Genomic DNA, 21826 nt, shown 5'->3' on the forward strand with positions numbered 1-21826 from the left:
TTCGCTCGGTTTCTTTTTTTTTTTTTAACACTTGCGCTCTGTATATTCTTTCGTTTGTTGCCTAGCGTAAGTTAAAAACAGGCAGATGTCCCAATGGATACAGTTCGAAAGACAATGAGTACCAACATCCTTGCCGATCATATTTTCCCAATTCCGTGTAAATTTTCGAAGTTTTGTAGAATTTTCCCCGATAGGAAAGTATTTAGAAAATTTTGTGGCGAAATCTGGACATAAAAAAATTTCTATCGCAACTAAATATTAGCTGACCGTATCTTACAACTGAAATTTAGTTGCTACATGCAGTTTTTAGCTACGGCAGCCACACTTCTCTTATTGTGGATGAAACTTGGAATGCTGGAATTCCTCCTTTTGGATGATGCAATTATCGCACAGTAGGTACTTGAGACATTTTTCTATTGGGGTTAAATAGTGCAATCTCTTTGTCGATTCTGTTCTCCTGATACTCCGTCGACTTTTCAGAAATCAACGTCTGCAAAGTGGCGGGCGGTAAAACCCACGGTGTCGAATTAAGTTCTTTGAACTTTTCGATCGGGGAATGGATCCCCGCTCAGTCCTGCTCTGGGTTCCTTGGACTTAAGTTCCGCATAATAATAATACGTGCGCGCAGGTAGTCTTCGAGGACGGGTGAAGAAGGACGAAGAAGACGAAGAAGAGGATGATGAAGAAGAAGAGGAAGAAAGGAGGAGGAGTATCGCGGGATAAAAATAGCACAGTACCGTCGCAAAATAAAAACTAATGATGCGAACCTGCAGAATGACGATCCCGAGAGCCAGACTCGCCGCGTGTAAGGAGGCGGGGCAGGAGGAGAGGCACCAAGGAGCATGCACAGAAGCGGAGGAAAAAGCACGTTGTTTAAAGAGAAGAATAGGATTCGCCTTTGGAGGAGGAAGAAGAGCGGCAAAATTCTGTACTTCAGCTCGGTGTACACGGCGTCTCGATAAAATACCGTTGACGATGCTCAAGATTTTACAGAGACAGATGTAATGAATTCTCGCGACATCATTGTATAAAGAAGAATGGAAGACACGGTCTTAAAATCTTCAAATCCTCGCGATACTCGGCGACAATCTTGTCGATCAACGTAAATTAATATAACAATAATTGTATAACGATCTTTCAATCAATCAATCTTTTATTCACTTTAGCTTACAGCCAGAAAGTGTATAACGATCTTTACATTTGTAAGGATTATGCACGATCGTTTCTTCCTGTTGCTCATCGCAACGGGACAGGATTTTAATTGAGACGCGGAGTCGAGTTTATCGATGTATCTTCGTGGATCACGCGACGTCCTTGGAAATCCTTGAAGATGTGCGTTTCGACGAGCATTCTCGGGATCGCGACGTGCGCGAGATGTTTGCGGTGCCTAAGTCATCTTTGGGAGCCGCGCCGAGGCAGCGGCGATGGTGGGAGCTGAGCAAGCGGTGGTTGTGCATGCGGTGGAAGAAATCTCCCACCCTCTCGGTGATCGTGCGCTGGATCACGCTACCTCGACCTGTCTCCACCTTGTAGTCCCGCCGCGGTGTACCAAGAGCACCTCCGTGTGGTAGCTCAGTTAAAAGTCGGTATTGCCGACCAGTCGGCCAGCCAGCCAGCCGATCAGCTAGCCAGCCAGCCAGCCAGCCAGTCAGCCTGCCAGCCAACTCGAAGAAAACAATCCTTACGTGCACACCGTAACGTGCACATCGGTGGCGCACAGCCGGTCTTATAATGGCGCGGCGCGATGACCGTTTTGGTACGATAAAAGTTGAGGGCAGCCTTCGGGTGTTCCTGTGCCGATGCGAGGAGAGCTGAGGAAAAAAGAAGAGGGAGTGGAACGGGTTCTCCGGTACCAGTGTGCAGTCTAGTCCAAGACACAGGATGATAGCAAACGTCCGATGAGCATCCTGCTTCCCGTTGCCCTCCTACCAGAGTAAGAGAGAGAGAGAGAGAGAGAGAGAGAGAGAGAGAGAGAGAGAGAGAGAGAGAAAAAGAGAGAGAAAGAGAAGAAAGAGAAAGAGAGAGAAAGAATAGTTATCCGCGGGTGACTGAGCTACCGCCACCTCCATCCTTCCTCCACCACCGCTAGGCGAGAAGAAGAGATGTCGAAACGAGAGGAAATGTCTACCAGGTCAGTGCGCGATTATTATAATTGCTTTCGGATGAAGTGGTTGGGCAAATAATGCTCAATAAATCGATGACTTTAATTTAGATCGCGGAGTTCCCTCGATACTTACACGGTTGACTCGACGCGTCTTAGAATCCAGGATAACTTCATATTCTCCATATATTCAGGCCGCTAGGTGATATTGAATTTGATGAACTCTTGAGCTTTTTCCCCCGCTGATGAAATCCCTATTTTAAGCACGGAATCTAAGATTAATTTGAAGCTTCTCTCGTCGGTCGAAGCTTAAGAATCTAAGAATTGGGACGTTATCACATTATTTTTCTATTCTTCTCATTGTCAAGTGACCGATTACTTGTGCGAATAATTACGTTATTTAATTACGAGACCTATTTAACAATTTTTTTATTCTCAAATATATGCTGATTCGTTATAATAATTAGACAAACATGATCATTAGCAGGGATCTCGTTACTTTAAAGTTCATTCGAGCGTCCGAGCATGTATACTCAACTATTTGAAGCTATACTTGATACTGTATGAAGCTTACGAACATCGTAAAGGGACAGGTGCGAGCATTTAAAATCTATTCGCGAACTGATAAAGTTTCTTGACGGACTCAGGTTCGACTTGCAGAAAGAAAAGGTGGAGTTTTATTCAAATAAAATATAGAGTGAGCTTAGATTTGTTGGCCAATACTATTAGAATGGTAACCTTGTGTATCGCGTGTTTCACGTCATGCGATCTTATATATGCTTGATTTAGAATTAGACGGAAACATATATCGTTGTTCGTAAATGTATCTGTTACATTTTATGCACGATATCGTTTGTCGTCGATGTATCATTGTATTTCCTTCCACTGCGCGCGCGATTCGAGAAACGAATTGCCGCATACCCATGCGTGCGCGGAAATGAACGAATTTTCCCAATAGATGAAATTGCTGCATACTTCTCTACGTAGCATGACAGTTCACAGGGAGGTGCAAAAGTCTCGCTGTTTATCCGCGACGTGAAATATATTTTATTTAATCGAGATAGGAAGAGAAAAAAGGAGACGAATGGAGATAGAATTGAAATGAAAAGTAAAATTTAATCCTACCTCTCGCGGCACAAAAAGTAGAATTTAATTGCAAGATTGCGACGATTATGAAGATTAGAAAGAAACGCGAAAAGAGAAACGAGAGAGCGAGAGTGAACTCAATAAAATCGGCGTGTCACAATTAACAGCTCGATCCAATACTATAGCAAAGAATAGCAAATATAAAGACAGAGAGTGTGTGCGCGCACCTTTTAAAAACAACAACCTTGCCAAGAGCAACACGCGTCAGTTAGAGTGTGATTCCACGCACTTCATTTCAGCCACGTGATACACATATGCAAAATATATTTGCGGTTCAACTACGTTGTTCTCTGACATTTAGCTTTTCTCTCTCTTTCTCTCTCTCTCTCTCTAAAAAAACGACGCAATTAGTCTGAGCATCCTGTTGGCCAATTCGACGAAGCGTACGCACCGCGGAAGAAAACGCGGGACGTACGATTAATTCTTTAATAAGGGATGACTACCGATTGACGCTTCGTCTTCTCGCGCGTGTGTGCGCGCGCGTGTATCGACGTCCACCCGTTACCTTCGTATTGGAACGTGTTTCTCTCCTTTCGGATTCTGTTTACGGATATTAATTCATCGTAATGCACCAAGGCGCTTGAACGTTAACGAGCGTGCCGTTTGTTACTGCCGAGATACGAGTTGCCCACGCTATCTCGCGCATGCCGCGGCGACGGAGCGCCTTAAATTAATAACGATAGGCGTACATACGCGCCGACTCGCGGTGCTTGCGCGCGCGGGGCTCGTAAAACCCGATATCAGATAAATATCGAGTAAAATTTGAACGTAACATTATTTAATGCGACAGAAATCTGTTTACGCGGCGCGCCACCGCCGGCTCTTTCCTGAATGAATATTGAGTAGCACGGTATAAAGTGTCTTGAGAATTTCTTGCGTTGCTTTGCCAGGTAATGACTGTGCTTATTGCAAGATAGACAGCTGTACGATTAACTTAAATGATATCTTCCTTATAACGTGGAAAACCTACGGTCTCTTTGCTAATTATTAATGATTTCATTTTATTAGAAAAGTATTATTTCGCGAAAATAAAAGTAACGACATAATTTGCTGGGATATCGCCGTTTAGATTGTCCAGGTTTGTCTAGATTCGTGACGGCGCGCAAGGATAAAAGCGAAAAGTTAGAAACTACCAATACGATCTATGAAATTCCTCGCGGAAATTGTAACGCGTCCTACGTGAGGCAAACTAATTGTAAGAGGAGATTCAACGCGAGACTAAAGGAGCATAGGAATAATAGGTTGGATCCATCGAGGGGTTCTGTGTTGACTCAACGCACTCTCGAGTCCAACCATAATTTCGATTGGGATGTCACCAGTCTTGATAGAGAAGCTTTTTGACATAAAAGAATCGTAAGTGAGATGATCCACGTTAGAGAAGAAAATTAATTCTCAGAGCGACACCGACTTACACGTCGATGCCTCCTATTTCGACACTTTTAAAACATTCGCTACAGCCACGGATAAATAATAATAGTTACAAATAATTGCCATATATCGCTTTGTCCTTGGTTTGCAATGACTCAGTCTAGATCTAATTGTTGCGAGCGTATATTCGACCTTTGTTTCATCGTCTAATTATTTTTGATTATCATATGAATTGCCTGTTGCATGTAGGTCTTCATTTATTTCAACACCTGCTGACAATGTAAATTTCGGGATTTCGAGTCAATTTTAGTTTATCAACTTTTTAGATTAACTTACATCCCTGATCACTCAACGAGTTACGGGACCAACTTATTCACGTTAGCAAACCTGCTGTAGGCTGAAAAAGCCTTTTACACATTTCTGACCTATAAATTCATAATGGACAACAGTTGTTTGGACCTTCCTCTATTTTTTACGGACACTGGACAGTCTCTCTTGCGAATGCGGTTCTGCGTATGTTTCAATTTTTCTCTTTTATCTTTTAACATCATTTATACACTTTGATTATTTGAATTATTTTAAACTAATATCTAATATTATCCTACACTATTTTTTTAGCCGATTGCGAGATTATTATTAACGCACATAGTTTAATGACATAGGATGACGAGAAAATAATATTTAAAAAATTTTAATCTGAATAGATGAGCCGAACAAAATTTGATCAGCTTTACTAGATTTGCTAGACATATAACGATTGAGACAATAATTCGGTATCCTCTATTCAGCGTTCAACCTTCTTTTTTCAGCACCAAAGGGCAACCTTTATCTATTGGAGATCCAAAAGAAATTCTCCGATTGCTAGATTTTGGCTTCAATAGCGACATTAACCTTTAGCGCGTAATGATACATTCACATTCAAACTTTCGGCCTTAAGAACGTATTAATAGAACCGGTTTATTTATTCACTTGGCAACATATGTTCTGGAAAATGGTTCGGTGTAATTCTGTTAGAGTTACGCAATTATTCATTTTCGATTACTACAGACATATTAACCTGCGGCTCGAGAGAGGACGGCCAATATCCACCTTTTTCACCTTTTTATTTTGTCCATATTTTTGTCTATTTAAAAGATATTCGGAGTGTCCTCCTTCCACGTTTGTCTCGCGCAAATAGAGAGCGCGCTCCTTTGAAGATTCCCGATACCTTTGAAGATTCTCTTACACATATCATTTGATCAGGCAGCTCTTTCCTGACGCAATTCATTTAAATCTGCAGAATTTAAATGCGACGAGAGGAGAGAAAGTCAACGAAAGTCGAAAAAGGGAAGAGTCTAGGAAACCATTTCACACAGAAATACACGGAAAGAAAAATGTAGCCGCCGTAGCTAAAAACTGTATACGTGGCAACGGAATCTCATTTGTAAAATATGGACAGCTAACATTTAGCTGCGATAGCTAAATATCTTGCTGCTGTGCCTATTGTATTAGGTGCGACAGCAAACCGTTTGCTGTGCTTTAGAAATTTATAGTTATGGCAGCAAGATATTTTTAACAACGGTGAATATTTCTCGGTCCTATTTAGATATAAATCAAATTGAAATTTAAACGCCCATTGAATTAGGACCTAGGCAAGGTGGTGGCCATTAAATAGCTTGGTGAAAAGATATTTTTAGCAAACCATACTACGGTAGCGAACATTTTCTCTCAGTGTACATATTCATCAGTTAGCAGCAATTTGATCGAACTGCGTCTAATGAAAATACGGTCTTTCTTGCAAAGATCTCCCTTCCCCTCTCTCTGCAATTTAAAAATCCGAAGATTGCACGCGCATTACGAAACGTATAGCTCGTTACTCTGACACGTGAGCGGCAGTTTTTCTAAAACGTTACTAATATGAGATAGCTCGCGAGGCCGATCGTACCACGCGCGTCTCGCGCCGACTGGAGAGCGCGGCGCGGCGCGGCGAGGCGATCCGGTGATCGACGGCGCGTTCGCCAGCGCGTCCGAGCGTTTTACGCATCCGTAGTAAATGGAATCATTCATAGTACCCAGGCGTGGTACCTCGCGAGGCGATGTGCCTACTTGTAGCGCGGTGTGTTAGGCCGTGTAACCGTGTGGCCGATTACGGGACTTTTCTCACCGTTGCGCCGCACTACCACCGCCACGTTGCTCGCCTCGGGACGAAGAGGCCGCGAATATGCAAACGCGGATGATCCTCGAGACGCCAGTCAGTCGAGATTGTTGATTCGCGCCACCTTGAGAACCGGAGAACCGAGAATAGCCCTGGAATTTATGTACTTCCGATCTCACCCGTGTCTCAATTCGCATTTTTAATTAATAAAACGTTAAAAGGAGGCAGAATCGCGAGGCCGCGAAAGCCGCGTGACGCTTTTCACGACGCAGGCCTCGCGTCTTTCTTCCTTCTTTTTACGCACCACCGTGAGAATCAGAGAACCGAAAATAGACCCCCAGAATTTAGACTTGCCATCTTCGTTCGTATCTTCAATTAATAATTGATGTCAAATTTTATTATTGAAACGAAAGGGAGACACCCGGAAGAAATGACATTGTTACTGCTTCGTAAATCGGTATAAGAAAATAAAGGCCGCATCTTCATTTTATCATTACGCGCAGACGCTTGTCAGATGAACGTTAAACGTCCGGCAAGTGTGTCTTCCGCAAGGTCTACATCCATTACTTTTTCGCCGGACTCCCGTTAGGCATCCATTAAATTGTCAAACTTCCACCGTACTGCCAGCAATTCCCAGCTGAATTAAGGGGCAAGAGACGTGACGAAAAGTTGAAATCTAAAAGCCACATAATAGTCGCAATTCCAAATTAATGACCGGCCGCCACGCGATAGCCGCGTAACACGCAGAGTGTCCGTCAGGAGCTCCTCCGTGTGCGACGTTGGGCGATAGAACGTAACGCGCTCGTCGAGATGCTAATTAATCCGACAAAGACGCGGATCGGGACGGGACACACGCGCACACGCACACCTCCAAGTATTTTATTTTTACCATTTATTATATGTTCGCCTTCGTACCGACACGTTAAACGCCGTAACTAACGCTTCGCAGAAGGATGACAGTTAGAAGTGCTTATTAATTCATGAGAAATAACGAGAAGCATTTAACTCTTTCGTCCTCTCGATTCCGAATAAATCGATATCTCGGCACCTGATCAAACGTGGTTCCGTCCGTTCTGATATTTTTCGAGGAGCAAACTCCTGATAAAATTGGCGCTAAAAAACATCCAGCTTTCTTGCCCTTTCAAGTACAGATGAATAATATCTCGACACCTGATTAAAGGTAGTTTCGAACGCGACTAGATTTTTAGCCGAATACGCGATTGATTTAATACTCGAAACAACGAGGTGTCGAATAATCGTAAACCCAAGTGAGAAATGAGGCGTCGATCGACGTCGAGACGAGGTCGTTGCTTTTATTGAATAAAGTAGGAATAATAGCAGCTGGAGACCCCGTACTCTTCTACGTTTCTACGATGGTAGAAGAGTGAGATTGGCCTATGTTTCTCCCTTACTCGCCGGAATTTGGCGAGCTCTTATGGCCAGTCTCCGATTACAGGGTCTCTATCATATGTGGATGCAGAGTGGCGTCTACATTGGTTAAAACTGGACATCACCTCGAAGGTTACAGGCTCGAGCGATAAAGCCAATGCGGGGTGCGTTCCGTTTCACGCGTGATACGCATCGTTTGTTCACCAAATGTTAAATAAGATTAAATGAGATGTTAAATGAGCGCACCCCTCGCGGAGCCTGAACTCGTTGCGATTTTCGATCGTCCTTCCCAGCGAGAAATGACCCGTCGACCGACGTCGAGCCAATTCGACAGCGTCGACGTGGATCGACCAAGTATTTCTCACTTGGTCTAAACGTCCTTTGAGCCTCGGCTTAGTTCCAAGCAGATCTCGCGGCACCCGACGCGTGCTTTCTATCAAAGTGGAAGGATACGGCAGCGGAGAGCCACGAGAGTCTCGTTTAACGACTTTCATCCTATATAATCTTCCTGCATAGATACGCGGACTTCCGATATGTGTCCAGATTAAGGCGTAGCCTGCACTCTGTTCTCTCTCTCTCCATCCGAGCCATTGAAACTGCTCTCTTCTTTCTTTCTTTCCTTTTTTTTTTCCTTCTCAATCACGTTCCCTACGTTTAGGAGCAAATGGAAAGAATAATTATTCCGAACTCGTCGCGCGTTGGTACACGCATACAGGCGGGAATTTTTCCTCGGGCGTTCGCGTGCGCGATCGTGAATGGTAACCGGGGCACGTATACGTGTACCAACGAGCGCGTATGTTCCAATGAAAATCGTATATATTCCATGCGTGCGCGCAGGTGAACGCGCGCGAAGCTGCCCGCGCGCGCGGCCAAGTGTGAAAAGAAAATCCTCCTGGGAAAGCGCGCGGTCAATAAGCGGACAATTATAAGAAGGAAACGCGTCGCTCCGCCGCCCGTTTGCGCCGCGCAAACAACGCGGCGAATTTTACATTTTTTTTTGTTTTTTTTAAGGCGAATTAGCGATCTCGCGACGACGATCTCGGGAGGGAAGAGCCCGGAGAAGATCCGCGCGCTCGCACGTGGATCTTCGAGGCGACGCGAAAGTTTTGCGACATCGCCGCGAAATACAATAGGACAGGCCGCAATCTCGCGAAACGTCGATGATTTCATCGATTCCTCTATCGCGCGTTGTTATGAAAGAGCGTAATCGCGCCAAGGACGGCGCTCTAGGCCGATCTGTTCTTTAAACAGCGATAATAATCTTTCTCTTACCTTCGCGGCAACGGAAGGCAGAAAGTGTCTATTATAATCCACGCGTAACGACGCCGTTCCCCCCTTGAACGGTTCGCAGGCGGGATTCGCACGGGGCCTGCGCCGCGGTAGAGAAAACCATGTCGACGAGGAGGAAGGCGCGGAAGACGAAGATGATCCCGCCGGACGGCGGATGGGGCTGGGTGGTCCTGTTCTCCGCCCTCGTCGTCAACTTTCTCATCCCCGGCACCGTCAAGTCCTTCGGCGTGCTCTTCGTCGAGTTTCTGCACGTTTTCAAGGCTTCCTCCACCGCGGCCTCCTGGATGCCGGCGTTATGCTACTTTCTGTACAGCTCGTTAGGTAAGCAGCCCCTCGCGATTTCTACGTTATTTTCGCCAGGGTTACAAAGTAAATAAAACGCTACGCGATATCCTAAAAATATAAAATATAATTTCGCAGGTCCTTTATCTAGCATCCTGTCGACCAGGTACTCGTATAGAACGGTGACCCTCATCGGCGGCACCTTTGCGGCCAGCGGGATGATGCTGAGCTACTTCGCTAATTCGGTCACTTATCTTTACGTCAGGTAATTCTACGCCGATTGACGTTCGAGGGGCGTCGCAAGTGAATAGGCAAACACAGCTATTAACAGCTCTGATTTTAATAACTGCTACTGACGAAACGTTGCCGAAATGTTGTGTAACAAAGCCGGTTGTTGAAGCGTTTAAGACGAAAGGTCTCCCTGATTTACGTGTATTACACAACTTCTGCGAACTCAACTGAGCTCCGCTCTCTGTACGCGGAGTATGCCAAGTGTACATATAATATACACGAAAGTGCCGCGCGAGTCCTTACACCTAGAGAGAAGAAAAAAAGAATTAACATTTTTCCTGACGCCTCTTAGAAATTTTTTCTACAAATAACAATTGTTTCCTTGATACGCAGTTACGGCCTTATGGTCGGGATCGGCGCTGGATTGTCATTTCCACCGACGGTTTACATCGTGACGCAATACTTCGAGAAGCTACGTGGGGTGGCGAACGGCCTGTGCATCTCCGGTAGCGCGATCGGCACTATAGTGCTACCACCGTTACTGCAATATCTCCTGGACTGCTTCGGATACAGGTAATTTACTAGAAGAAACAACATCACGTACCTCTGATTATGTCTACTTAAGTGAACATGGTGGGGCGACTGTTAGAAAAACTGAATGTGAATTATTCAGATGTTCCTCTCGGCTCCTGTTTCGAGAACAAGATATCTATTCTACCGAGAGCGCTTCCGCAAAAGACTTTATGCATAGTTCCAACTGCTTTCGAGGGAACGGAAAGTAGAAGTGCACTCCGGGGCGGCCTGGGAAGCCGCACACGTCACAAAACCTTTTGCAAACCCACGGCGAAACCTTCTTCGTTCCAAGAAAGGTCCCGCAGAACGTCGAACAATGAAGCCTCGTCAATTCGGAAATTTCTAATTCCACCAGTCTTTTTGCTTCTATGCGTTTTAATTACCAATTCTCCTGAGAAGTCGTAGTTGCTTATCGACACGGAAAAAAAATGATGTTGTATCAACGGTGCAATTGAAATGGAAATGGTTGAAAACAACATCAGTATTAGTGAGTGAAAAATATGAGATAGTTGTCTGGATATTTAGTTCAATGCTTAAAATAAAAATCCAGAGCGAACCCAATGGAGCGAATCATTTATATTTGTGACAGCCCGTGACGTCGACGTTTAATTCGGGCAGCTGTATTTCTTTAATTCGACAGCATCTTTTTTCCGTGCAGTTGATACCGTCGTACAGATAAATATAAAATGTTGATAGAGTTCAGTACGAAGGCAAATGTAACGGAACTACAGCAAAGCACAGGTCCAAGTTTGATCTAGAACAAATTATTTCTTTCTCGCCCCTTAAAAGCAAAGCAGGATGCATACTTTACTTAAATCAGGCTTCATTGTCACATTCCAGAGGGGCTGTACTCATCATGGGCGCGATCACGCTGAACACGTTGGTCTGCGCCCTCCTGTACCATCCGGTCGAGCAGCACATGAAAGTCGTGCCCCTGGACGAGGGTATTGATAACGAGGCGCTGACCCTCGACGAGCCCGTCGGCGAGAAACCGGAGAGCGAATCGGCTGAAAAAATTGGGGAGGACGCGAAACTCGATGACGAACCGATACGCAAGTTCTCGGATCTATCGCGCAACACGGTGCTGGAGACAATCACGGAGAAGGCGTCCGGTGGGTCTGAGAAGAAATTTGATTATAAGGCGAACGACACGGTCGTGGGGCTACGGTACAGCGTTGTCAAGGACGAGGACTCGCGGATGCAGGAAGAGATCCCGCGGGAGAGTGCGAACGAGTTCCGTATGACGACTCGTCCGCGCCTCGTTGAGGAAGACGATTCGAACGCGCAGAATTTATCACGGCGAGACAGCGCCGTCGCCGAGAAGGACGGTAGGTCGCAATTGGACTCCTCGAGGGCCAGGGAGAATCCGAGGGAAGATGGGGCGCGTGTCGAGGAGCCCAGACGGAACGAAGCGAGCTCGAAATCGACGAGGACGGCGGAGAAGCGCGACAAGAAGGCCGAGAAGACGCCCTTCTTCGACCTAAGCGTGCTGAGGGACCCCATTTACTTAGTGATCCTCATCTCCAACTCCACGTCGGCCATCAGCAACACGAACTTCATGATCCTGCTGCCGTCCTACGCCATCACCGAGGGCTTCGACAAGAACTCGTCGGCCCTGCTCCTGTCCATCGTCTCGGCGCTGGATCTGGTCGGCAGGATCGGCGGCGCGTCCTTGTCCGACATCGATTTTATGCCCAAGTATTATTACTTCGTAGGCGGACTCGGCACCAGCGGGATCGCCCTGGCCCTGTTACCGATGGCGACCAGCTACACCATGCTGTCGTTCTTCTGCGGCCTCTTCGGCCTGTCGTCGGGCATGTACATCGGCATCACGACGGTCATCCTCGCGGACATGCTGGGAACGGAGAAGCTCAGCTCGTCCTACGGGATTTCGTTGTTCGTCAACGGCGTGTTGCAGCTGGTCGGGCCGCCCGTTTGTGGCATCATCTTCGAGAACGTGCTGTCGTACAAGCCGATCTTTCTGGCCTTCGGGATTATCCTGATTTTGGGCACCGCGCTCTGGGCGGTGGTACCGCTCATCAACAGGAACAGTAAAAAGGATGTGGAAGCGATATAGGATTCGCATAGGCAACGCGTTCGACCAAGGTTCCTCGGCGAATCGATTCAAAAGCGCTCTACGCAAAAGACTTTATGTATTACAATCGCAAATTAGGTTCTTAGACACTTTTAAACTGTGGAGCAACGAACACTCGAATCGTTGTATATTTCTAGGCGAATTTGACACTTGTGTTTCTCACGATATTTGTGCTCTAGGAAGGAAATCTGGGATAGCTCGTACAACTTTTTTTTAAATATTAGACGTAAAATATCGAGCTTTGTATCCACGAATCCAGCACGACCGTGCATATAGTTACCTGCGTAGCAGGTATTTAGCGTTTTTTACGATTCGTGCCATTATTGCTACATAAGATACATAAACCGTCGGGCAACGTAAGGCTTGAATAAACTGAATAGCTGTCATTGGGGATAGAACAATTTTGTAAAGATAATTTTTGCGAAATGTCGGTCGACAAGCTGTAGCTTAAGATGGAAGGAATATCTAAGGAGTTCACAAGTATTCATTAACAGAATAGGAGGTATTGTGTACATTAGCAATAAATTTTGTACCGTCCCGAAATGTGAATTTCGTAGAGAATATTTTTGCAATAACATGATGTCAATATTTTTATAGCGTTTATCTTCTAGTTTTTACGCGAGCCTTTTTGGAACGTGCAAACGTCAAGCTGTTACTGCTTGATTTCGTAGCCTATTAACATAAGTTTATAATTGTTAAAAATAATTTCTACTGCCAGTAACAAAATAGTATCATTGACAAAGATCTATGAACTCATCGAATAAAAATTACAAACGTTAGACGACGGCGTAGATAAGAACATACGTGTATGTATTACAGGAGTTCCGTTAGACGACTTTGTGCCAAAGTGATCAGGAATAGTTCGAATCACATTCAGTTAGAAACATTTAGCTAATTAAATCATATAACGGCAATGGATATTCGATTATACTAAATGTTGAATAGTCGGAAATACGTAATGATATAATATAATTAGGTAGTTAAATCATGAGGACCATAACGTAATTAATGACACGATTTAACAGTTCTTAATATTCCTTATGTATTTGAACGAACGTTTCTTTTTTCTTCTCTCTTTCTTTTTCTATTAATTCTTTTTATCTCCGTAATCTTAATTGAAACGACGAGAGAACTGAAAATAATTTCAGAAGACTTTTATTATCTTCATAAACAACATAGAAGATATCGATGCTGTAATATACAGGGAATATGCAAGATAAAGAAATTTTTTAAATAAAATTAGTAATAAATAGCTTTTTTATCTGATTTTATTGTAGCGTTAGGTTTTTAACTTAGTTCTACGATTTTTCTGACACAGGTTATGTGTATGCGAATATGACGAAAAAGAAGGATATATTGAATGACACCTTTCGTAATTTTTTTTCTTTGAATTTGGGTAATGTTGAGATTACTTACGTAAAGCTATATGCAAAATATATTTCTGTACATATCTGTGCGTGTCTTTTGCTCAATTCTCTTGCTTTGTTGAAGATACATAATCACAATTTTCGACTGTATCGCTTGTACAATTAATTTATGTCATACAATTTATATTACTCTAACATTCCCCTAATTCCTCAATTCAATTCCGCTATTATAATTAATTTTATATATCTAATGCATTCCGCGGATTAAGAAAACGCGTTATTTACACGCATTATTCCTACTTATTTATCCAAAAGTATGCCACAGTGTTAAATCCTAATAAATTAAGCGTGTGTTTAAGCGGATGTAGAACGGAAGGACTCAATATATTTTTTACGGCTAAATTAAAAAAAATTTGAAACAACTTTCTGTTAGCAAAAGTATGATAGAGCGTTAGTCTTTTTCCAAATTTTTAGAGATTTAATATTAAATATTTAGATAATCGTACTTTAAATGAATACAATGAAAAAGTATACGGTTGAAAATTGATAAGAGAGCATAATTAGATAAATGTGAAATATTAGACGAATGCGACAATTGATTTGTGATCAATGTTTTATTGTAATTGATTTGAAACGCGTAAGATGCCTTGATAAGACTTTAAGCAATCTCAGTTACGTAATCTCATTTATATATATATAATTACCGATATAAAATATTTACTTACAGATGCGTCGGTAAATGTAAGATAAAGTTAAATAGAAAACACCTTTTTTTTTAATTCAAGTTTCTCTTGTCACCAGTTTTGTGCAGTTTTTGGCGGAAACAAAGGAAAAAGCGGAGATAGAGATGTAAGATTGTAAGTGCTAGAAAGTGGCAGGTTACGAAGTTGCTGTGTCTCTTCGTCCTGTGAAGGAAACGATAGAGCGAATGCCTTTTACAGAAGTCTGAAAGAATACAGTAGCTCTCGTTAATCATACGATTTAAATAACGATACATTTTTAATTATCGCAACGATCTCGCGAAGGAGAGAGGAAATACCTTTTTTTTGGATCCATTAAGAAAGTCCTTATACATTTCCGAGCGTAAGTATCTCGAGTAGCTATCACTTTTCATTAGATGATATACGTGTGCCTGGGAAATAATAATAATAGCAAAAGTTAAAATATAAGTAATAGAAAATTGTTTAGACATGACATTTGCCTCCGTGCACTAAATCAGTTCACAAGAAATGAATCTAATCGCGTTAATCTCGTTTAATACGCTTCTTGAATAATCTTTTTATTATGTTTCAAATAGTTTTCACTCCTCCTTTGTTTGATAAAAACAAGTTAGAAAATAATTTTCTAAATTTCCAGTTTATGAATTGATTTCACTCTTTCATTTGTCTGTATGATACAATTAAATAATTAATAACTTAAATTAATACCGCAGCAACATCGAAGCACCATTGGTCTGGCTTTTCGAGGCTTTTTTTGGTAATCTCATAAGACCGAGAATCGACATTGATGGGACAACTGGCATCCGTGTCCAGAAATTCACGCCATATCTCTTCGACTTTCATCTGGACATCTTTCTGCGGTAAAGTTTTCAATTCCTGAACGGTTTCCCAAAATCTGCACATATCATAAATGATCTCGTCTCCCTGATGCAAATTCAACATCGTATTACGTGTGTAGATAGAGTATACGTTTAAGTAAATATAAGTACGAATAAAATAGTAACGTTTAGCCGAGGAAAAGGAGAAACTTACGGCGGGAGTTGTTATACGTACTTGAGATTTTCGCCGCTAAATTCCTTATCTAAAAAGCGTATAAATTGTTCTCTACCAACGGGATCTTGTAAGAGTTCTTGAAGACTGAACGCCCATCTTTTTACTCTTCTGGCAGGTATGTCTTTCCTGCATATCCGTAAATATAAATAATAGAGTTAAAACAAGCACAATTTACAGTACGGGGAAGGGGGGATATTGAATGCTAAATGCAGCATTAAAAATATAATTACAGATCGTTTATCGATTTGAATATGTGAATTTGCTGACGATAATAACTCGACCCGTAAGAAAACTGCGTTATGTCCGAAAAGAAACCGGCGCGCAGGACAAAGGTGGAAAGAAACGGCATATGAATTCACATTTTAAGTATTGGGCTGCCTACTTCTTGCCTCGGACCCACATTGGCGTTTCTCGTTGTGTCGTAAATACAAATACGCAAGAACACGTACAATAACGTCTGGATGAAATTTACCTCAAATAATGCGAGAGAATTTTTCTCTCTATTATGATACCGATACTCACGCTAATTTCTCCTGCTCCCACGTTTCCGGGCTATCGGATATCCATGGGTTTGTGAGCTCGGGTTGGGTGAAAAAGGGATCGTACTCCATGTATTGTTCATAGTACCCAATCAAACTAAAAATATCACAAATATTGATTAGCCTATAAACGCATACAATACATGCATTTAGCGGAGCTTAAATAAATGCAATATTATATCATCGAACGCGATGTGGAATAAAATGTAGACTTTCGCTGTTTCATCGGAACAACTGTTTAACAGGGAAGTCAATTCTGGGAGTCAATTCTGTATCTTGCAACATAGTGAAAATGCTAAGAGTGAGCAGCCTTGTCTCTTCCTAACCGTCCCCTTAAAAATAGATACACTCTTAGCATTTTCACTTATATAGCGTAAGACACAGAAACCACCAGTTGTATCTTACATTATAGTAAAATTGCTGAAAGACACAAAGCCGCTCATTTTTAACATTTTCACTATATTGTAAGATACAGAATTGATCCCCGGGTTTAATCTCGATTAACTTTGACAAATGTTAAAACAGATGCTCCCAAATATATGTACCCCTTGGTTTATTTTGCTAAAACAGATAACTCTATTGACATACGCTTCGGCTACTTTCGAGACCTTGATGACGGGCTTGTGCAGTCTGTCTTTCAGAGTCTCGATCTTCTTCTGCAAAAATTCTATCGACGTGGTGGCACTTGTGTCTGCAGACGGTGATATTCTGCCGCCCGCGACGCCCAGTTGCAAATGCTTACTTGGTTGTACGACAGATTTGTAGCTGCGACAAGCTTTCTTAATATCCAGCTCCGTAGTGTTTACACATCCAGGCTGAAATGCAATTGCATTGATAACCCGATATTTCTACGATAAAAATCCCCTCGCGCTTTTCATTATTTGTAAAAATTCTTGCCCCGACATTTTGTCAATGAGAAAACGTATATGCGTAAATATTTCTTTATCAATCATTCTAACGTAGGAAACATTACCATTGGCCGATGTACATCCCAGAAGGCTCTCTCTTGGCTATCCAGAACTTTTCTTTCTAACTTGTCCCTTTTCTTGTCAACTTTGCTTTGCGCCTCTGCCTGCATAAAAATAAATTCCCACTTTCGCGAAAACATCTTTTGCAATCTAGCCAGATTTTCCGCCTCGTAATCCGCCAATTCCAATCGCGTTTTATTCTGCATCGTCCTTTTGCATAAATAGACAGCTGTAACATTTAACGTAGTACGCACCAACGGGCGTATCATAATACAGTCACGAAAATAATAATACGTATAATATACAAAGTTTGATATGAATCGCCAAATTCGATAATAAGAAATAATACTACGTTTCTTCTTGATTGAATTACTTTCGGGCAAGATCGGCAAACAAGAAGGGATAATTTTTATATTTATAGTATGTACTCTCGTTGCTAATTAAGTCATTTGCATCTACGATACAAATGACAGATTAAATTGCGCTCTAATGATAATATTAATATTTGACTTATACCATAATCGGTGTTCTCAGGTTCCCAACAATTCGATGGCCAAAAATACGGTGTTTGAAACCTGTAGAACGTGTTGTCGTTCTTTACGGTAAGGCAGTGGTCGTCGATAGGAAAAAAATATCCATGGGATGCCATAAGGTGAGCCACGTGGAGAGCCTCTGAATTAACATACCAGTATATTACATGTTTCAGATTCATATTAATCATCAGACCCAAATATTAATGTGCATACGAGAAATGACTTGTCGATCGATGTCGAATCGACATCGACGTCGTTTCGACGAATTATTTCTCACTTGGTAGCAGAGCTTCTACAAGATGCTAGCTATATTGCTCGTAGAAGAATTTCGCGCGTCGTGTAGCAGCGCACACTTCTCTGCGCCACGAGAGCAATAAGAATTAATACAATTTAAGAAAGTAGATTCTTTACCTTGATCATCGATATCCATGCTCTTCATCATCCATGCTATAAGATCCGTACCTGAAATTGTATATAAATTATACATATAATTATTTTATTCGTTAAAACTTTGTTTCAGATCGCTAAAGACGCCCGGCCTTCAAAGGGACTTGCATAAGAAACAAGAAATCCATTTTCATATATTTCTTTAAAAAAACAATTAATTTAAATTGATAATACATAAAAGACCGGACATTAGGACGTAAAAGGAAACAAGTATCTCCGCCTTTACCTGTAAAAACAGACGGCGTCTTCGTCATGAAAGTCTTGACCGTTTTTACGGGCACACCGGTAAATTCGTCCAACATCTTTTCCACAATCGACTCCATCTAAAAGGTAATAAACGCAATTGATAATTAATCCTCCCTTCGTAAAATTGACATAACGTTTTTCAAATAACGGATTAAGATTAATTTAAATTGCATCGAAGTCGAGCGGGCGGCACGTTAAACCGGATCTTGCCAATATCGAGTCCCCCGACCTTATTCGCGGTAATACCTTTTTGTAGACGAGGTAATTAGGGGTGTCTTCGGCGCAAGAGGCAGTGACGTTGTACGTGGGGGTATTGGGGGACAAGTCCGGGGAGTCGTTCGCGCGATCGTCCTCATTTTTTTTATCCACATCATCAACATGCTCCGGCGCCTTCTTGCTGCTGCTGCTGCTGCTACTTTTCTCAACTGGTTTTCGGCGGCAAGCCGATTTTTCGGAGTTCATAGTTACCATATCCACTGAAACGCAACGATCTCTTCGTACAACACGTTTAAACACGCTAAAGGTCCCATACAGCACGTATGTCTAAAAGACATTTTTAAGACGCCTTTAAGTCGCCTTTTAGATATGTACACCCAGATAGCACACATAGTTTTTTTTATGAATATTCTTCTGGAGTGCAGATATCCTTAATTTCAGAATATTCCAATCGAATATTCTATAAATATATGTAGATTATTACAATTAGAAATCGTATATTCGTAACAAAGAAGAATGTTTTTAGAATATTCGTCGAGAATGTTTGGAACATTCGTTCAGAATAACTTTTTAATATTCATTGAATTTACGTATTGCACATTGTTTATTGTGTAATACACTTATCTTATGCAAAAGGCAGTGGTATATAACCGACATGCTATATTCGATAGATTATTATTATAAATATATTCTATTCGCATTCGAAAAAGATTTATAGTAGTGCCAGTCGAATGTGCCACGAACATAAGATAAATATATAAGAATGACCTATGGAATATTCCAAATACTTTTGAAGAATATTCTTAAAACGTTCATAGGAGTGTCTTGTGCTATCTGAGTATGTTTAAAAGACGACTTAAAGATGTCTTTTAGACATGCGTGCTGTACGGGGTGTTGCGATAAACAAAGGGCGAAGAGAACAAAAATCTGGGGCTCGATTCTTGAATTCGTTCGAAGGAGAAACGTATGCGAAAATTCTGCTCTCGCAGAAAAGTTTCTGCAAAGAGCAGCGTTTCTTCGAGCCGACGATTTTTAAATTAGCTCTCGAGTACTTGACGCTAGATCCAAGCGTTAGATTTTTTACATCAATGACATGTGAGATTCAGCGAAGTGCCGTTTTGTCGAACACACGATATTGCGCGGAGAGACCTCGACATATCTCAATATATTCTTGCGCAATTTTTCTCGCGTGAGCAAAGTTTCCACGACATCGATCCCAGCGACCAATTATCTAATTACGATATACAAGTTTGTCCCGCACAGGCCTGACGGACCGACTCTTTTTTTTTTCACCCATGGCTACCTCCAGTCTCCGATAAATGGTTTTCCCTTCCAGCGAGAACATTGAGGGTCCGATAGAGTTTTGTCGAGTTATAAAGCGATATTATCCAGGATTGGCGCACGAGACAACATCTATCGCCACGGCCTATTTCACAGCCATCCCCTCTTCCCTTATCGCCGGATGCTCGGCGATGGGAGGGTGGCTGCGAGGGGGATATCGGCAAGATATTGTCACCCATACGTCAATCTCGGACGCCGAATAGGGAGGCGCGACGAGACGGAAAGAACGGAAGCGAATCACACGCACGGATTCTCCGCCGTTTCGCTAGAAACGATGCACGACGCTCCGACGCGAGCTTTGTTATAAAATACAAATGATCGACGGGACAAAGATACTTTTTATTCGCAGAGATCTCTTCCTGAATATAATAATAATGTCGCGTTAAAAGAAATATCCGGAATCGATAGCGCTCTCTCTCTCTCTCGTTTTTCTTTATATTTAGCTTGAAATCCCACCTGAATTGTAGCACCCTGATCCGCCAATCTGTTGTTGAGTCGCGCGAAATTCACGTACTGCCCAGCACGAGATTCATCGACGCGCCGTCCCTCATCGTAAAACGCCGTAGGCTCGTTTCTAAAGGAAAAAAAAATTTTTTTCGATCCCTCCGAGAACAACAACGGTCGACGTAGAGCGTATGCGTGTCGAGTTTGCAGCATCCGCCTCCGGGATGTACGGGCGTCGCGCCAGCAACCCTTTCACTGTGCGTCACACAACACGGAGCACCCTCCGCGGAGAACAACGAACGAGCGTCATATTTGCATCCGAGACCGATCGTGGAACCTCCCGAGCGGATCGGAGCGAGCGTTCTCCAAATACATGTCTCTTCGCACTTGGTAGAGGAGCGACGCTTCGGACCCTCGAACTAATCATCGACTTTCACATCCCGGATAACGACACAGAGAGAAAGAGAGAGGGGGAGAGGGAGAGAAAGAGAGAGGGAGGGAGAGAGAGGAGGAACGAGAGAAAGAGCAGTTGCATTTACGATATAATCGCACTACACGGTGGTTCGCGTGTTGACCTGTGCGAGGAACAGGTCAAGATAGAAGGGGGTAAAAGCGTGCGCGCGCCCCTTTCATGATCTACGCAGCGGTTTGTGTTTCCTAAAGGCGCACGTTAGATTGACTATCCTCATGCCTGGGCTGCAAGTGCGCAGGTTTCGAGTGCCGTTTTGGTCTTGTGCCAGGGTGAGAATCGAAATCCCGTATAGTTGAGCGGCGCCGGGAATAACCAGTCGATAAACGAGACGCGGCTGCGCCCCGCGCCGAATCGCAATGTCACGCTGCAAACGCAAATGCCCACGATTTTCAGCTTCTACTTGGAGAGACTCGTACGCGGGGGAGAGGTTGCTCTCAAAATTTACCCTGAGAATCGTACGCGATCAGAATTTTACCAGACATTTTATCAGTACCAAGTGTATATAATTACAAGCGGAATGTATGGTAAAATTTCGAAAACTCGTAAAATTCCTCGAAATGCCGCCTTGTCTCGCGATCACATAATTTTCAGGGTACATTTTAAAAGAACATTCTCTCCGTGTATTCTAACAACTAATAGTGTAGATGACGATACATGTGCACAGACAATGTCTCGTTCATGCATATGTTAAATGAAAGGAAAAAATTTAATTTTTTGAAATAGAAATGCTTGGAATCGCGATTTCTTTACCCTGTTCCTAGTTTTACAAAGTTAAAATCTCGAAGATTCAGATTCTAGGATTTCTCGAAAATTACGAAGAACTCTTGAAATTTTTGATAGTGCGACTTCCCCGCACCGTTTGTGAACTTTTA

The 21826-nt window shown here is 42.7% G+C and overlaps 2 protein-coding genes across 4 annotated transcripts; one reads left to right on the forward strand and one right to left on the reverse strand.

The window, feature by feature from the left end:
- The first annotated feature begins 321 nt into the window (after positions 1-321).
- Positions 322-14126, forward strand: LOC105563162 (monocarboxylate transporter 1-like). Of its 2 annotated transcripts, none has more exons than XM_012014530.1 (5): positions 322-1933; positions 9490-9749; positions 9849-9975; positions 10335-10514; positions 11355-14126. In XM_012014530.1, the coding sequence occupies exons 1-5, from the start codon at positions 1899-1901 to the stop codon at positions 12589-12591; spliced, it is 1839 nt and encodes a 612-aa protein (XP_011869920.1). In that variant the 5' UTR covers positions 322-1898; the 3' UTR covers positions 12592-14126. The 2 variants fall into 2 exon arrangements, with proteins under 2 accessions (XP_011869920.1, XP_011869922.1); XM_012014532.1 differs by having other exon boundaries at positions 1155-2131.
- A 643-nt stretch (positions 14127-14769) lies between these two features.
- Positions 14770-21800, reverse strand: LOC105563161 (regulator of G-protein signaling 7). Of its 2 annotated transcripts, XM_012014528.1 has the most exons (12): positions 20495-21800; positions 18728-18957; positions 18462-18558; positions 18200-18250; positions 17772-17927; positions 17261-17484; positions 16876-17102; positions 16271-16384; positions 15749-15874; positions 15404-15590; positions 15016-15108; positions 14770-14921 (listed from the first exon to the last, which is right to left on the reverse strand). In XM_012014528.1, the coding sequence occupies exons 2-12, from the start codon at positions 18950-18952 to the stop codon at positions 14856-14858; spliced, it is 1566 nt and encodes a 521-aa protein (XP_011869918.1). In that variant the 5' UTR covers positions 18953-18957; positions 20495-21800; the 3' UTR covers positions 14770-14855. The 2 variants fall into 2 exon arrangements, with proteins under 2 accessions (XP_011869918.1, XP_011869919.1); XM_012014529.1 differs by lacking the exons at positions 14770-14921; positions 15016-15108 and having other exon boundaries at positions 15483-15619.
- Between the last annotated feature and the right edge of the window lie 26 nt (positions 21801-21826).

The sequence above is a fragment of the Vollenhovia emeryi genome, unplaced genomic scaffold, assembly GCF_000949405.1.
Source record: "Vollenhovia emeryi isolate VEMERY1.0 unplaced genomic scaffold, V.emery_V1.0 DF939180.1, whole genome shotgun sequence".
NCBI classification, from domain to species: Eukaryota; Metazoa; Arthropoda; class Insecta; order Hymenoptera; family Formicidae; genus Vollenhovia; species Vollenhovia emeryi.

What these genes read in the sequence shown, in the direction of transcription:
- LOC105563162 (XM_012014530.1), top strand. Translation starts at nt 1,899, where the DNA reads ATGAGCATCCTGCTTCCCGTTGCCCTCCTACCAGA. An exon ending in CCCGTTGCCCTCCTACCAGA is followed by an intron (nt 1,934 to 9,489) that starts GTAAGAGAGAGA and finishes AACGGTTCGCAG; the next exon opens with GCGGGATTCGCACGGGGCCT. An exon ending in GTCACTTATCTTTACGTCAG is followed by an intron (nt 9,976 to 10,334) that starts GTAATTCTACGC and finishes CTTGATACGCAG; the next exon opens with TTACGGCCTTATGGTCGGGA.
- LOC105563161 (XM_012014528.1), bottom strand. Translation starts at nt 18,952, where the DNA reads ATGGTAACTATGAACTCCGAAAAATCGGCTTGCCGCCGAAAACCAGTT. An exon ending in ACCTGAGAACACCGATTATG is followed by an intron (nt 17,485 to 17,771) that starts GTATAAGTCAAA and finishes TAAATGTTACAG; the next exon opens with CTGTCTATTTATGCAAAAGG. An exon ending in TTTAGCGGCGAAAATCTCAA is followed by an intron (nt 15,591 to 15,748) that starts GTACGTATAACA and finishes TGATATGTGCAG; the next exon opens with ATTTTGGGAAACCGTTCAGG.